Source organism: Lolium rigidum, chromosome 7, assembly GCF_022539505.1.
Source record: "Lolium rigidum isolate FL_2022 chromosome 7, APGP_CSIRO_Lrig_0.1, whole genome shotgun sequence".
Taxonomy (NCBI): Eukaryota; Viridiplantae; Streptophyta; class Magnoliopsida; order Poales; family Poaceae; genus Lolium; species Lolium rigidum.
Genome location: NC_061514.1, coordinates 324095330 through 324110727, shown reverse-complemented (window position 1 = coordinate 324110727; position 15398 = coordinate 324095330). Strand labels below are relative to the sequence as shown.

The following is a 15398-nucleotide window of genomic DNA, read 5'->3' as shown; positions in this document are numbered from 1 at the left end:
CGACGAAACCAGGAGGCCCAGGGGCAGTGGTGTCAGAGTGGAGTTTCGTGAGGAACTTAGACAGGAGGGCAGAGTTTTGAGCCCTGATGGAGAGGATGCCCAGGCCACCAAATTTCTTTGGAGCGCAGACATCCCGCCAGGCGACTTTGCAGTTTCCGCCATGACAGGTTTCCTCGCCAGTCCAGAGGAAGGCCCTACGTCTTTTGTCGATGGCCTCAATAACCCCGGCAGGGAGAAGGCCAACAGCCATGGCATGGGCGAGCATGGCCGTGAGGACAGAGTTTACCAGAATCAGACGTCCCCCTATGGGGAGGCACCGGCCGCGCCAACCCGAAAGGCGCATGTCGCTTTTGTGAATAATGGGGGCGAAATCTCCAGGGCGGAGTTTGTAGATAGAGAGGGGGAGCCCCAGGTAGGTCTGGGGGAAGGTGGAGACAGCGCATCCAAAGGAATGGGCCATGGAGAGGGCTGTGGATTGGTCAGTCGCGATTGGGACGAAGGTACTTTTGTGGAAGTTAATGACGAGGCCAGTGGCGGCGGAGAAGTCATCAAGGACCTTTTTAAGATTCGCAACATGCTGGGGGATAGCCCGGACGATGATAAGGGTGTCATCCGCGTATTGAAGGACGGGGCAAGGAAGGTCATCGACGAGGGGGTGCAGGAGAAGGCCGTCGCGGGAGGCCTGGAGGATCATCTGCTGCAGGACATCGACGATGATATTAAACAAGAAAGGGGAGAGGGGGTCGCCCTGCCGGAGGCCACGGCGGCATTGAATCCATCTACCGGGGACCCCGTTGAGCAGGACCGCAGTCTGGCTTGTCTGGTTGAGCATTTTTATCCAACATCGCCAGAGCTGCGGGAACCCTTTTGCAAGGAGAATGCGGTCCAGGGCGTCCCAGCTGATGGAGTCAAAGGCTTTGCGGAAATCCAGCTTAAAAACAGCGGCAGGAGTTGCACGTTTGTGACAACTCTGCACGATGTCAGCCGCGTAGACAAAGTTTTCCGCGATAGAGCGTCCAGAAATAAAACCAGTTTGGTCAGGGTGGACAAGGTAGGGGATGAGGTCACGAAGCCTAAGGGTAAGGCATTTGGTGTGGACCTTGAGGCAACAGTTTTGAAGGGAGATAGGTCGGAAGTTATCCGGCTTATTAGCCCCTTCTTTCTTGGGTAGGAGAACAATATGGGATTTGTTGATGGGCCTCAGGTCAGTAGAAAGGTTGTGGAAACTAGAGAGGGAATCAAGGAGGTTTGTTTTGACCAAGTCCCAATTCTTTTTGAAGAAGGCAGGCCCAAAGCCATCCGGCCCGGGGCTGGAGTTGTCATTCATGGAAAAAATGGCGGAACGGATCTCATCAAGTGAGAAAGGTCGAGTCAGGGAAGCGGCTTGAGAGGCTGTGAGGGAAGTGGAGGAAACAAGGGAGTCCAGGTCAAGCTGATCAGAAGAAACGACAGGGGTGCCAAGGAGATTTTTAAAGAAATCGTGGAGGATTGCAGCCTTTGCCGGATGGGCGAAGACCACATTACCATCCAGGTCATCAAGATTTTTGATTTGGTTTTTTCGAAGGCGGCCGGAGGCGCACAGATGGAAATATTTGGTGTTTTCATCTCCAAGGGTGCAATTTTTTATTTTTGCGCGCTGTCGCCAGTAAGTGGCTTTGTTGGTGACTTTTTGGCTCAGGTTGGTTTTTGCAAGGGATCGGAGGCGACATTCCAGGGTAGAGAGGTTCCGGTGCTCTTCGAGACGATCTAGGAAAGAGATGACCGCACGACAGTTTAGAAGATAGATGGGCGGGAGCTTACGCTCCTTTGCCCAAGCTCTAGCAGCCGAGCGGACTCTCTTAAGCCTGAGGCAAAGAGTGCTAACCGGAGAGAGGTGGGAATGTCTGGAGCCAACACTATTCCAATTGGCATGCACAATGGCGGCGAAGGAGTGGTGTGTAAGCCAGGAGTTCTCCAAACGGAAAACGGTGCTGCGGGGAGCTTTAGACGAAGCAGTAAGGTGGAGGGGGACGTGGTCAGAGGTGGGGCGAGCTGAGGATGTGAGAGTGGAATCTGGCAGCGCGAGGCTCCAGTCTTGGTTGACCAGGACTCTGTCAAGGCGAGCCAAGATAGGGGGGTTTTGCTGGTTAGACCAGGTGAATTGGCGGTCAAGGAGCGGGATTTCCATAAGGCCGAGGTTATTAACGAAGTCATTGAATAAGGTGGCTTCGGAAGGGTTGAAATTGCCGTTAGACTTGTCACGGGGCCCCCGGACAAGGTTGAAATCTCCCATGATGGCAGTAGGCCCAGAGGTCGAGGAGTAAAGGAGGGAGAGGGAGTTCAGGAAATCCTGTTTTTTTATCATGGAGACAGGGCCCATAAACGTTTATAATAGTAAAAGAAAGGTTGTCGGCCCGGCAAGAAAAAGGACCATAATTTTTCATGGCCAGGATGCAAACTCTTATTTTGTATATTTTATTTTACAGTATGGAAGGAACTATTCAGTATCATGTGGCAAGGAGTAGAAAGTATGTTCGGCATTTCTGAAGGAGACAAGAGAATGTAAATTGCAGTTGCACTGAAGCTAGTAAATAGAATGTTTTGTTTAGCATGTCTTTTACTTTCTGCTGGACATTTCTGCACACGAAATGGCCTGTTTTTGTTTTTGGTTTTGAAACTTAAGCAACTTTTCACTCAGCTGTACAGTTCGAACGAATGTCGTCAGTACCCATCTGTACAGGTCGAACCATTGTCCGTACTGCTTAAGTTGGCCGGGCCCAGTGAGGCCCTGTTAGAAGCAGACAGAACAATCCTTTGCTTTCAGACAAAGTCACTTAACCAACGACATATCGAATCGTCCATCTGAACTCAGCTGATCGATCCTTTGCTCGCGCCCTCAAGCCTCGAATCACTTGCAAGCCCTGCCATGACATTCTTCCTCTCCTTGCGCACGCAAGCTACCTGCGCGTCTTCCATGGCAACTCTGCTATATATACCCAGTACTACTCCAATCAGTTCACCCATCCATCGCCATTGCCAGCTACTCAATTACTCGATCTTTCCACCGAGCTTAATCACCCAAGCTAGCTTCCATGGCTTCCAACAACGTGGCCTCCGAGGTGAACGGCGCCGTCACCAACCTCAACGACCACCTCGCCACCGCCCTCTCTGGCGACGAGGCCAGCGGGAAGACCAACACCATCATCACGCTGGCAGGGGAGAACCACGGCGCCGCGATGGAGGCGGCCGACGCGGAGGACCTCGTGGTCGTCGAGGCGGGCGGCGGCGACCACGACGGGGACGACGACGGTGAGGACGAGGAGGTGGAGGTGAGCGCCTACACCAACAGCAACTACCAGGCGGTGAACAACTCGGTCCTCGTCGCCGGCAGCTGCGCCGTCAGGGACCCCGGCGTGCACGTTGTCATCGTCGAGCACGTCGACTACATCCGCGACTGCGAGATCTTCGAGGACGGGGAGGAGGTGGAGAAGTGAAGTGGTGCAGGTGCAAGGTGACACTGATTTCGAACCATGGTCGAGAGTTACAGGAGCTCGTGTGCACGTACGTCCTGCTTGTAGTCGATTTGGTCCATATCTGTCGCTACTCTGTCGTCGTTTGGAGTAATTATATATTGTAAGCGTTTGATCATGCGTATATGCATGTTTATGGTTTAATTTCGTTCATATACACGTCCTAATGTCATACTACTATACAAACATATTTGTATGTTATGTAACTTTGCTTCCTGCTCCATTTGGATTCTGCAGTGTGCTGGAAGCAATGTGTTTCAGTCTCACTATTTTCACCCTATGTTCTTGTACTACTTAATTATCTTTGAGCACTTTAACCCCGTGGCCAGTTTCTGAAAGGGCAAAATCGTGCCTAGAACATAATAAGGATCTGACAAGATTCGTACATATAAGTTACATGAATGAAGTATCCACGTGAATTTGGGTTACCAGGGCAAAAGTGAGCGAATCAAATAGTTACGAATGCGTCAACTGCGGTGATAGTCTATTATGGATGGTTGTATTGTATCCAACGGTAGAAGGACAGCATGAGTTTGTATTGACATGAACTCTCGAAACCAAGGGCTTCCAAGCCATTCCTTTTTTTTCTTTGTTTCTTAACCTTCCTTCAACCTCATTGTTTTGGTGTGCTCGCCCTCACCGGCTAGCTGCAGATCCGCGGTTGGAAAACAAAGATGAATCAAATGCTAGGCAAACATTCATTACTTTTAGCTACTCCTCCGATCCATATTAGTTGATCCTAAAATAGATGTATCTACAACTAAAATATGTCTACGTACATCTATATTAGCATCAAGTAATATGACTCGGAAGAGTAATTAATCACAGTAAACTAACTAAACTAGGTGGAGCTTTCATTTATATGCTTAGAGCTTTTATCTGAAATTAAACAATTTCAACCGAGTTTGGAGAATTTACACCTATTTTTTTGGGGTACTTAGAACCTTCTAGATCACAACTACTATCTCGTGGTCTTTGCTACGATGTCCATAAATAACATGATTTTTACGGGATTCACAGTTTGTACCATTTTAAAATTATTTTTTATGAAAATTTTAAATTTGCATATAAAAATTCAAACATTTATGTGAACAGGTACATGAAGGATCAAGGATGTCTACTAGAGAGGTGGTGACTAGATGGCTACAACTTTATCTTTTGTTGATTTTGGAGAAATTTGGTGTTAAAGTACCACTAGAATACACCAATGTGATACAATCCTATACGACAAAGTGGTAGTCTAGAAACAAGATACACAAGGTAAACAAGATAGAAGCAACACCAAGAAACATTATAACAAGGATAGAGATGATATAAGTGGCCCGACTATGGAGTGATGTATCTCGAAGTTCAAGTCCTCGGGCTTTCTTATCTCCCGTGGAGAGGCAGCGACAAACAAATTAAGCCCACATGATCATGTGGATCCAGTTTTCTTCTCCCGTGAGCTTGCCATACAAAGCACAAACTTCTCCACTAGGAGGAAATCTTGAAGCTATTCTCATCGAACTTCATTGGAGAAAATCTAAAAATATGAAAAAATTAGTGGAGTCCAACATCTAGGGTTCCCCACAAAATTAAGAAGAAATTGCAAGCTAAAAAAACTCGAAGGTGGGATCATTTTTTCTCTGTTGAATAACAGATCTAGGTCTTCTCTTTGTTTTCCCTCGCTCGGATGCAAGATTAATGAGAGGGAGAGGAAAAAATAAAGATTTTCAATGTCACCACTTGTGAGAAAATCTCAGATCGGAAGTGTGGGTCTTTTTGGGATAGAAGACCCCCTATTCAATGTCAACAAATGCTTTTATTTTTATGGTAAGTTCTAACTGACCTTGATTAACATATGTACAAGTTAACATCGAAGAAACTTGAATTTCTATACACTTGATGTATATCTAGGAAATAAAGAAAACGATAAATCACCGAGTCGTAAATTTACCTTTGGTTTTGAGTTCAATCTGGATCAAATTTATCATTTCCTACTTTTTTTTAAAGGAACACTTTTCCTAGTTATCCGTGTTGTTCTACCGACATTTTTCTCTCTATTCTCTGCATCCACATACAATAATATTGGTTGCACAAAGAATGTAGAAACATATTATTTTGTTGTTATTGTATGATCTAACTAAACTTGGTTACCTTGCCTAACATATGTACAAGTTAACATCGAAGAAACTTGAATTATTACAAATTTGGTGGCACTTGGCAGATAAGCATGAGCCGATCTGAATGGCGGCCCCCTTTGCATAATTATGTTAGCCCAAGCCAGCACCGATCGATTGCACCTTTAATTAGCTGATCCCTCAATCTCCCTAATTTATATCAGAAAAACAATCATGGCCATATAAACAAAAAAAAAAGAGCAGGAAAAGAGCAAATCCCCAGCATGGTGATGACTTCGGCCACTCGGATCCCCGGCCGGCGCCGTCGAGAGCAATCATCATCTGCTAATTGGTTCCTACTTCACCCTGATCAGTGATCAGTGATCATTGCGTGCACCACACTGTATAAGTATACACACTGTATAAAGTATACACATGTTAACCTGAAAGTTGTTCACACATGAATGCATGATCTTGTTAAAGTAAGCAAAAAATTCAAAGTAAAATTACATAGCCTGATCTGATGCTAACAATCCCGGGACCGCATGCATGCGGCGTGCTAGAGCGTAGCGTGGGTGCGCACTGCTGAAGATATAATCTACAGTGAAGAACTGAAGATACAATCTCAAAAAAAGAAAGAACTGAAGGTACTTAGGCGTACACCTGCAGCGATGAGCCTGTCAGTGTGGTCCTAGGTAACTAAAGGGTGCTAAACCCATCATTACACCCACGCCGAAACCTAGCTTAATTAAGCTACCTTGATCATCACACGGCACCTGTGCCTGGCAGCGGCCGTTTGTTGGATTTCTTTTCAGAAAGAAGTGGAGCAGAGTGGTGCGAAAGCATTGTAGGACTGTGTCAGGTGGCAGCCCATTCACCTCTCCTTCCCGAAAATATGAAACAAAAATAAGTAAATGAAAGAGAGAATTCCACCTTTTATCTACTAGTTATGTATTTGTGACACTAATTATCCAATTCAGTGAAAAGTCGTCTAAATTACCCCTTATAAATGCTCCAGTTTTTTATGTGTGTGCACATGGCAAGGGGTGAGTTGATGACCGGGGTTCAAAAATATCAGAACGACGATGAGAAATGGAGCAAATGGATAAAAGAAGTCTGAACATATTTTTCAATAACGCCTTCCGCACCACATCGATGGAACATGCCGGTCATATCTAACAAAACAAGCAAGACATTAACATGGAGTAAAACCGTGTTCAAAGTTGTGGAGAAAAATATAATTATTGAAGACTTCTAATGGGAAAAAAAACTGAACTTTTATGTGAAATAACCTTCAAAAATAAAGAAAAGATTGAAGAAAATCATATGGGAGAACTAAAAGAAAATAAAAACATAAACGGAACTTATTTATTACTCCTTCCCATCGGTACATTAATTAGGGATACGAGCTTTATGTTTCTGGGAAAAAAGGAACATACCAGGATAGAAACCACGCTTAAGTTTCATAGCAACCCGGCCACGAATTGGGAATTATCTCGATCATGCCGTTGAGGGAAAATTCCTACCACCCAAAATTTGGAGAAGAACAAACACCCAATGATTTTGCTTACTCACATCTCAGAAGTCACAAAGATGGGATGATGCTTAATTACTACACAAATTCTTCTCTGCACTCGGGTGGTCGCAGTTTGTGTGAATTCAGTGCCATGACGCCCATTTCTACTCGAATAAGATAGTCTTAGGATTTCATTCTATTTAGTTTAATGACTTCACTCTGATATGTTCTTGTGATATTTTTTGTTCATCGATCCCTCTATTCATTGCCTCAAGTTTGAATCATTTGCTTAAGGAACTATCCTAGATATGTATAGACAATGATTGTGCTTGTACTAGAATGATCCGTGGTATTGTCTACATTGTAGCAATGTGCCATGACGTTTGCCATGCACATATGTCGACAATGCCATCATCGAATCATAAAAGGATCTTGCTGCCAAAATAAATACCAATGCTTCTTCTTCGTCCTCGACAAGCTATGTTGCAACCCGGTCCGCTTCTAACAATTGGAGAACTAATCTAGTAGTACGGGCGCTGCCAAAGGTGGGGAACCAAGTTGAATATCGTTATTGTGTGTGTTAATGCTCTAGTTGCAAACAACCAATTAGTTTCTATCCTTTTTGGGTATGATTCGTCTATGTTCACCCTCATGGTCTTCACAAGCTCTTGACACTGTGTTGTGGAGAAGACATTTTTGTATCACGTAGATCCATTATCATGTTATCTGTTAAAAAAAAATGAACCATTGTTTTCTCTAGGGACATGTATTGTACGCTAGTGCACAAACCGAATTAACATGCTAATAATTATGCAAATTAGATTTTTTTCATAACATTTACAACATATATATGTTATGACGGTGAAAGAATCTAATCAATCCACACTCTGAGAAATGAAAATGCAACCAGGTGGTCTTTTTTAGACGACAGGCTCGAAAAAAGCCAGACTTTAAATTAATAGGACCACAAACCGGCATAACGATAGCAAATATTTCAAACACGACACCACACACAACACACCAATAAGTAGCAGGTATCATGTACAGGAAAAAGCCAACCAGAAAACAAGAACAAATAACATGTAGCATGAATTCGAGCTACTCCAATTCAACCCTAACGACATCATAAATAGAGTGGATCTTGCCAATCACCATCTCTAACACTCCGAGATCGGAGAACTTGTCTTTTAGCCACTAGTTTCCACGTATGCTAAAGGAGACCCTATGGTACAATGACAGGCTCAAGCTTGTTATAGTAGTTGCTATTGTTTACTATTCATAATAACATTAATGTTTTCAATTCTTCAACTTGTGGATTGAAATTTAGTGTCACAATTCTGTGGCAATGCAAATATATCTCATGGAAATGTTGCGAACAAAATACGTATAGTCTATTGTCATTAGACATGCTGTGAACAAGATACTTACAGGAATGTTAACACCAAAAGAAAATACTAAGAATTTATCCTGCAAAAAGAAGAGGAATTAAAAATTCAAAGTTCGATTGAATCCAGCGCTATAAAGACCGGGGCCGAAGTCAGTTGGCACTCAGCGACACATCCCATTCCCAGAGACACTTCGAACACGCACACCACGCCACTCGCCACCAAGACACTCGCTGCGCGATCAGCCGGTCACCGCCACCATGGGCGCCGGCAGCGATGGTGGTCGCGGCGGCAACCTGAAGAACATGGTCATCGCCTTCCTCGTCCCGCTCCCGTCCATCTTCTTCTACCTCACCTTCGTCCGCCCGCAGGACGACCAGAGCGGCAGCCCAAGCCCGGTGACCTCCTGGTGCGCCGCGCATCCGCTTCTCCTGGCCAACGTCCTCTTCCTCCTCAACGTCAACGTCCTCTTCTGGTTCATCGGGCTCCTCCTCAACAACAACTGGGTAAGCGATCCCATCTCAGACACCACATGCTCGCCCCCGCCAATGATTGCTCCTGTGGGGTGTGGTCACCCGTTCTTGCCCGGAACCTGTTTGACGAAATGCTGCTCCCGGGGTCTGTGTCGCTTGCAGCTCATCGACCTGTACTGGACCGTCATCCCGGTGATGCTGCTGCACTACTTCCGTGACCACCCGACTGCCGTGGCGAACGCGGTGAGATCGGCGGTGGTGGTGGCGCTGACTTGGGTCTGGAGCGCCAGGCTGACGCATAACTACTTGAGGAGGGAAGGGTGGGTGTTGGGCAAGCGGGAGGACTGGAGGTTCTCCGATTTGCGCAAACAGTACGGCAAGACTTGGTGGTGGATGTCCTTCTTCGCCGTCTACGTCTCCCAGCAGGTAATTCAGGCGCTTCGGCCAATCATAGAATGCTTTGCTTGTTTTCGCACCTTTTGATTTGAAAAATGCAATGTGTTTGAAGGAACATCTTGCGGCAGAATTTTGTTTACATAATCAGCTTTGGTAAAATTAATGGTTGTATATGCTTTACTATTCCTGAGTCCTGATCGACAAAGTGGAATGTTTGTGGGATGCAGATATTTCTGATTGGCATATGCTTGCCAATGTACGCCGTTCACTCCAGCGACCAGCCATTGGTCATATGGGACCTTGTGGCGACAGTTGCCTGCATCGCCGGAGTTGTCATCGCTTACTTTGCTGATACCCAGCTGCACGAGTTTGTCACCAGCAATGAAAAACTGAAGCAGCTTGGTGAACCGACGGTCCCTACCCTCGAAGATGGCCTGTGGGGTTACTCGCGCCACCCTAACTACTTTGGGGAGCAGCTGTGGTGGTGGGGGCTGTACCTATTCGCCTGGAACCTGGGGCAGCAGTGGATGTTCATTGGGGCACTTGTCAACAGCATGTGCCTTGGCTATGTCACTGTGCTCGTCGAGCGGCGCATGCTGAAGCAGGAGCACCGAGCAGAGGCCTACAAGCTGTACCAGAAGAGGACCTCTGTTTTGATCCCCTGGTTCAGGAAGGCCATCCCTGAACCAAAGCAGAAGGAGACCTAGGTTCCAGGTGTACTTTGTGTTGGTCCTGTTCCTTTTTCCGGGCTGCTCGCCGTGTTGTACCTTCTTGTTGTGTCTTGCTTTGCTCGTTTGCTCTGTTTACATGTAATTAACTGTATTATGCAGCACGCTCACCTGCTAATGGTGTATAATTATGAAATGAAGTTAATTTGTGTATCTGAATGTGTTCATCATCTCCATTAGAGATATCAAACATTTTGGGGACTGTTCAGAGTCAGATCTTAGTGTTCTGAAAATTATGATATGAAGTCTCGAATGCAATATGGATTACCAAGCCAGGTCAATTGTATTTTGGCCATCCCCCATTTCCCATATATTAGTACACGAACATACATTACAACAATTATAAGAAAAATGTTAGTCTGCGCCTCAAAGCACTGAGCTAGCTGACAGTCAGTTCTGCTTCTCTGCAGCCACAATCATCTTCTCGACAATGACGACATCGGTATCCTTGTCGGCCTCCTCAACCATCGGCAGCAGCAGCTCGCTGATCCCGGGGGCAAGCTCTTCGTTCACCTTGCAAATATCCCCAGCTTTCGGTGTCGAGAGGTCAACCAATGGCGCTTCGATGACCTCGTGCTTGTCCACGACAATCGGAGCATCGGTTTCAACGGGTGCAGCGACCCTTGGGACGACCATCGTGTCAGTTTCCACAGGTTTCTCCCCTTCAGGGAAACCTTTTGGGCGACTGGCACATGCACCCATTGCGTATTATTAATTGCCCCGGTTGTCAATCGCTGCCAGCACCAACCGGTGCGTTGGTGCCTCGGCAGCGAAAGGGGGGAAGAATGGTTTGGAGGTTACGACTGCCGAGGAGGAAGGGGCTATTTGTAGAGCAGAGGAGCTGGGAAAATTAGATGGACATCAACAAGCTGGGGACAGTGAGGAAACCAAAAATAGGACATGCTTTGAATGGTTTCCCGGGCTTTTCTGAGGATCCAGTAATTTGAATGGTAGTTATTTACCATGTGTTATTTGCTGCCTACTGGCCGGCTCCGGCGTGGTTTTCTTGGCCTCCAAGATGAAAGGTATGCTGTGCTAGTGGATTGTTGACTATACTAACACAAGAAGTTAAAGAGAAATTGTTCCCTGAAATTTTACCGACGTTTCAGGGTGTCCGTCATCAGCAAGCCCTGGATTCGAGTAAGTTTCAGGAGTAATTCAAGTTTAGCCAAAATTTGAAAGAAAAGGTGAACCGCGGTGGAGGCTGGACATCACAAACAGAACACATACATGAATATGATGATGACACCACATCAAGGACAGACAGGCAGTTGATCTCAGGAAGATTCATCATGGATCAGCATCATCTTCAGAAAGTACACTTTGATCAAATGATGCGCTTTGGGCTACATGGGCACCTTGCGATGCTATTCAATATTACGGTCCCCCAAACTAATGAACCTGAGAATCTCTCTCAACCTGTAATTAACAGGTAGTTGCTCATCAGACATGGTAAGCTAGCCAGCTTTTGCCAAAAGGATTACAAAGCGAGAAAGGCAGTATGAGCAAGTGATGGATCGCAGCCTGGATTTTTAAAACTCTGAACTGATGCTTCTGATCTCAGACTTGCTCGAGCTGTCCACAGTTCAGACTCATGCATTGTTCTGATCAGTTTCTTCTTACTTTCCTCTACTCGTTCAGAATGACTGAATTTCACTTGCAATTAAATTAAGCACCAAATCCAGTGCTTTAATTCGTTTTTCTATCGATGCACTGAACTTGTAGTAACTATTATTTCGTCTAAATTTGGAGAAACTGACATGTCAAAATTGGTATTAATTGTGTAAGCTCCACAACTTGCATGACTTGGGTATATTGACAGCTATGGAAGAACAAGATCAACAGATAAGTCTGTCTTTTTTTGACCCGGGCTACGGCGGGCTTATGCCAGCTTGAACTTGTATAACAACACTCAAAACAGTTTAGGGGGATCATTACGAAAAAAATTAGAGGGCAGAGGGGATTAGGGAGCACACAAGATCTCAGGATGGATCATAGCCGTTACACCAAGAATTAAGAAGGGAGGTTGAGGAGGGAATATTGCAGGGAAAAGCCATGCAGCGCCGCATGACCAGAGGGATGTACTCCACAAGACCACAACGCCATTGAAGGTGAGGGCGCTCCATTGGATGCTCCAAGCAATCACCGTGTTGATAGTAGCCTCCTCATAGCGAATAAACAAGTCTGCTAAAACTTGTTTGACAAAAATGTCAGACCAACCAAAAACTAGGATTCAAAATTAAGTCGGCAGGGGAACGGACGGTGCAGAGAAGAGCATGTGAAAGCTCCAACGGTTTATTTGAAATCGATCAAGTAGAGATACATTTTGGATGAGATTCAGAGCCTGAAGTGGTCGAGCAGAGAGGTGCCGCGTTGGCCCTTGAGCCTGTAGTGCTGCTGGATCAGCTCCTCCATGGTCGTGCTCCGGTACCGCGCGCTGCCGCCGTCGCCGTCGGGTACGATCGGCGCCAGCACCCTCGTCGACGAGGCCGCGCCGGCCGGCCGGAAGAAGCACGCCACCGAGACCCGAGGACCCACGCTGTTGGCCACCACGCGGTGCTCCACGCTCTTGAACCTGTCGTTGGACATGAGCTGCAGGAAGTCGCCCACGTTCACCACCAGCGCGCCCGCCGCCGGCGGCACGTCCGCCCACGCCGACTGCTTCCGGTCTTCGTCATCCTCCACGAGCACCTGGAGGCCGCCCACGGCGTCCTGCAGGAGCACGGTGAAGAAGGTGGTGTCGGAGTGGCCGATGGTTCCCAGGGTGAGCTCCGGCTCCGGGCAGGCAGGGTAGTAGTGCCCGGCCACGCTCACCCCCTCCAGGCACCCCTGCTCCTCCTCCAGGTACCCGCGCCGGAGCCCCAGCGCCTCCGACAGCAGCCCCAGCAGCGTGCGCCCTAGCCGCTCCCGCACCAGCCCCGCGTACTCCGGCGCGACGCCCCTGCACGCCGCCGGCAGCTCCTGCGGCTCCGCCGGCATCTCCATGAAGAGCGTGTCGCGCCACTGCGCCGCCGGCGACGTGAACAGGTCCACGTTGCTCTGGTACCTCACGCGCCGCCCACGGTCCCGAGTGTAGTACGGAGCCTTCGCCTCCACGGGCTCCTCGTTGAAGCTCCGCACCGCCGCCACCATCGCCGACATGGCACCCTCCGGCACCCCGTGGTTCACCACCTGGAAGAAGCCCACCGTCTCCGCGGCCGCCTTCACCTGCGCCACCACAGCGGCTCGTCGGGAGCTCATGGAGGACAGGTCGATCACCGGGACGGTGAAGTGGCGGTGGCGGTGGTCGGGTTGGTGGTGGAAGATGGACGGGACGGCGGTTATGCCGGCGTCGACCAGGCCTTTCACGCCGGCCTTGGTGCCGTCAAACGCCTTGAGCGCGAGGAGCCGGTGCTCGCCGGCCATGGAGTACTCCATCAATTTCGGTTTTTCTTTTCTGTTCTATACTCTCTACTATGTGTGGATTGGATCGTCGACTCGACCAACGAACCACAACTCAACTCGTGGCACTTTACTGAACGTGCACTAGCATCTCCTGCCGGCCATATTTCACCGGCCGGCCACTAACGGTCCTATAATTCCCCCATTTTTTTAAAAAAAGATCTAGGGTTTCCATGTGACTCCTACGAGCAGCTGGGAATCCTTCTCCCGTCACCTCCCTTTAGGCCCTTCCCTTAGCCCACCAATCCTCGCCGTCGTCGGCCGAAGCCCGGCCAACATCGGTGGCGGTGGGGCTCCCAACCCTCCTTGGTTGGCAGCACGGGATGTGACGGCTAGCGGGGATGCGGCGCTCGGCGAGGCGAGGCCGGCGTCATGCATCGATGGGGGCGTCGCGTGCCCGTCTTCTCCATCGATGGCGCGGTGGTGGTCACATAGCATGCTCGCGGTCTGGGCGGCCCCTTGGCACAAACTATGGGCAGGCGGGTCGTCTTCTCCCCTGCTTATTGCATATGTTGTCTGCGGGGAAGATCGAGGTGGCCGGACCTGATGGGTGGCGGATGGCGGTGTGGGGGCCTTCTTGTCTGCATCGAAGAATAAAGGTGGCCTGGCCCTATTGATCTTCGAGCACCAAGTCTTCAACGCCAAGGCTTCCTCTGCGAGCGTCGTGGTTCGTAGGGCTGGCGATGACCTTTCCCTTTGGAGGTGGAGTTATAAGATACATGACCGTGGGCGGCTTGATGCTTCTCGTAGGTTCATTATGTCCGTTGATATGTAAATGACTGTATTTTTCTCCCCCTATCCCCCTTGTACCTCTCTCCAATCTGTACGAACGGTACAACCGCCAAGTCACCTAGAGTAATATAAAAAGCAATGAGGATTTATCCCCCCCACCCCCCCACCCCCACCCAGTAATCCTCGATAAAAAAAGAAAAGTAGGTCGGCATGACAGACGAATCGGTTTCCTAAATAGACTCAGCATTGCTATCAATGCTAGTGCAACCAAAGTCAGGCCAACACATCAAAAAAAAGAAGCCAAGCGATTTCCATCAATCCGCAAGACCATAACACCACTAGCTCTCCGGAATCAGCCATTACAGACACAACCACACCCTGGCAAGGATAGAGATAGTATAGACTCTTATTTCAGAAAACTGCATTTATTTCCCTTATTTCATATATGTACCACCGTCTTGGTGCCTTTGACGCCTTTGACGACGACCTTTGACGCCGGCCTTGGTGCCATCGAACGCCTTGAGGGCCAGGAGCCGGTGGTCGCCGGCCATGGATTACTCTCGGAGTATGTGTGTCAAACTGAGTGATCCGTGATGCTCCATTAATTTCGGTTTTTCATTTTTCTTCTACGCTCTATGTGTAGATTGTATGGTCGACTCGACCAACGAACCACAAGTGAACTTGTGGCGCTTTATTGAACGTGCAGTAGCATCTCCTGCAGGCCATATATCACCGGCCACTAACTTAGAAAAATGTTGCACTTTTCCAACAGACGTTCAAAAAATGCAACCTGTCCCTTTCATTTTTCTTTCCTTGAATATCAAGTTGGTACAAGCTCACCCGACCTCTACAACAATGCAATGTCAGCATAATGTTTAATGTTTGGAAACAACAAAGGTAGACCTAAAATGTTCACTCCGACACTCAAACGGATACTCAGATTTCTTATGAAATTTACTACCAACCCTCAAAATATGCATCAACTGATTCACATAGCCACGTAGTATTTATTTCTATAAGACTGGCGCTTATTTAGGCATCTACATAGTGTAAATAAATACTAGTGCTTAAGAAAAATCGGTTAATTTTATTGAGTACACTCTAAGACCTAATTAGGAA

The 15398-nt window shown here is 47.7% G+C and overlaps 3 protein-coding genes across 3 annotated transcripts; 2 read left to right on the top strand and 1 right to left on the bottom strand.

The window, feature by feature from the left end:
• The first annotated feature begins 3008 nt into the window (after positions 1–3008).
• LOC124678875 lies at positions 3009–3778 on the top strand. Its single transcript, XM_047214731.1, has one exon. It carries the CDS (start codon positions 3072–3074, stop codon positions 3471–3473), a length of 402 nt encoding a protein of 133 aa, XP_047070687.1. The 5' UTR covers positions 3009–3071; the 3' UTR covers positions 3474–3778.
• Positions 3779–8732: 4954 nt separating this feature from the next.
• LOC124678274 (uncharacterized protein C594.04c-like) lies at positions 8733–10233 on the top strand. Its single transcript, XM_047214189.1, has 3 exons — positions 8733–9015; positions 9145–9408; positions 9606–10233. Exons 1-3 carry the CDS (start codon positions 8770–8772, stop codon positions 10083–10085), a joined length of 990 nt encoding a protein of 329 aa, XP_047070145.1. The 5' UTR covers positions 8733–8769; the 3' UTR covers positions 10086–10233.
• Positions 10234–12369: 2136 nt separating this feature from the next.
• Positions 12370–13511, bottom strand: LOC124676905 (1-aminocyclopropane-1-carboxylate oxidase homolog 1-like). The gene has a single exon (XM_047212917.1). The coding sequence runs from the start codon at positions 13509–13511 to the stop codon at positions 12444–12446; it is 1068 nt and encodes a 355-aa protein (XP_047068873.1). The 3' UTR covers positions 12370–12443.
• Between the last annotated feature and the right edge of the window lie 1887 nt (positions 13512–15398).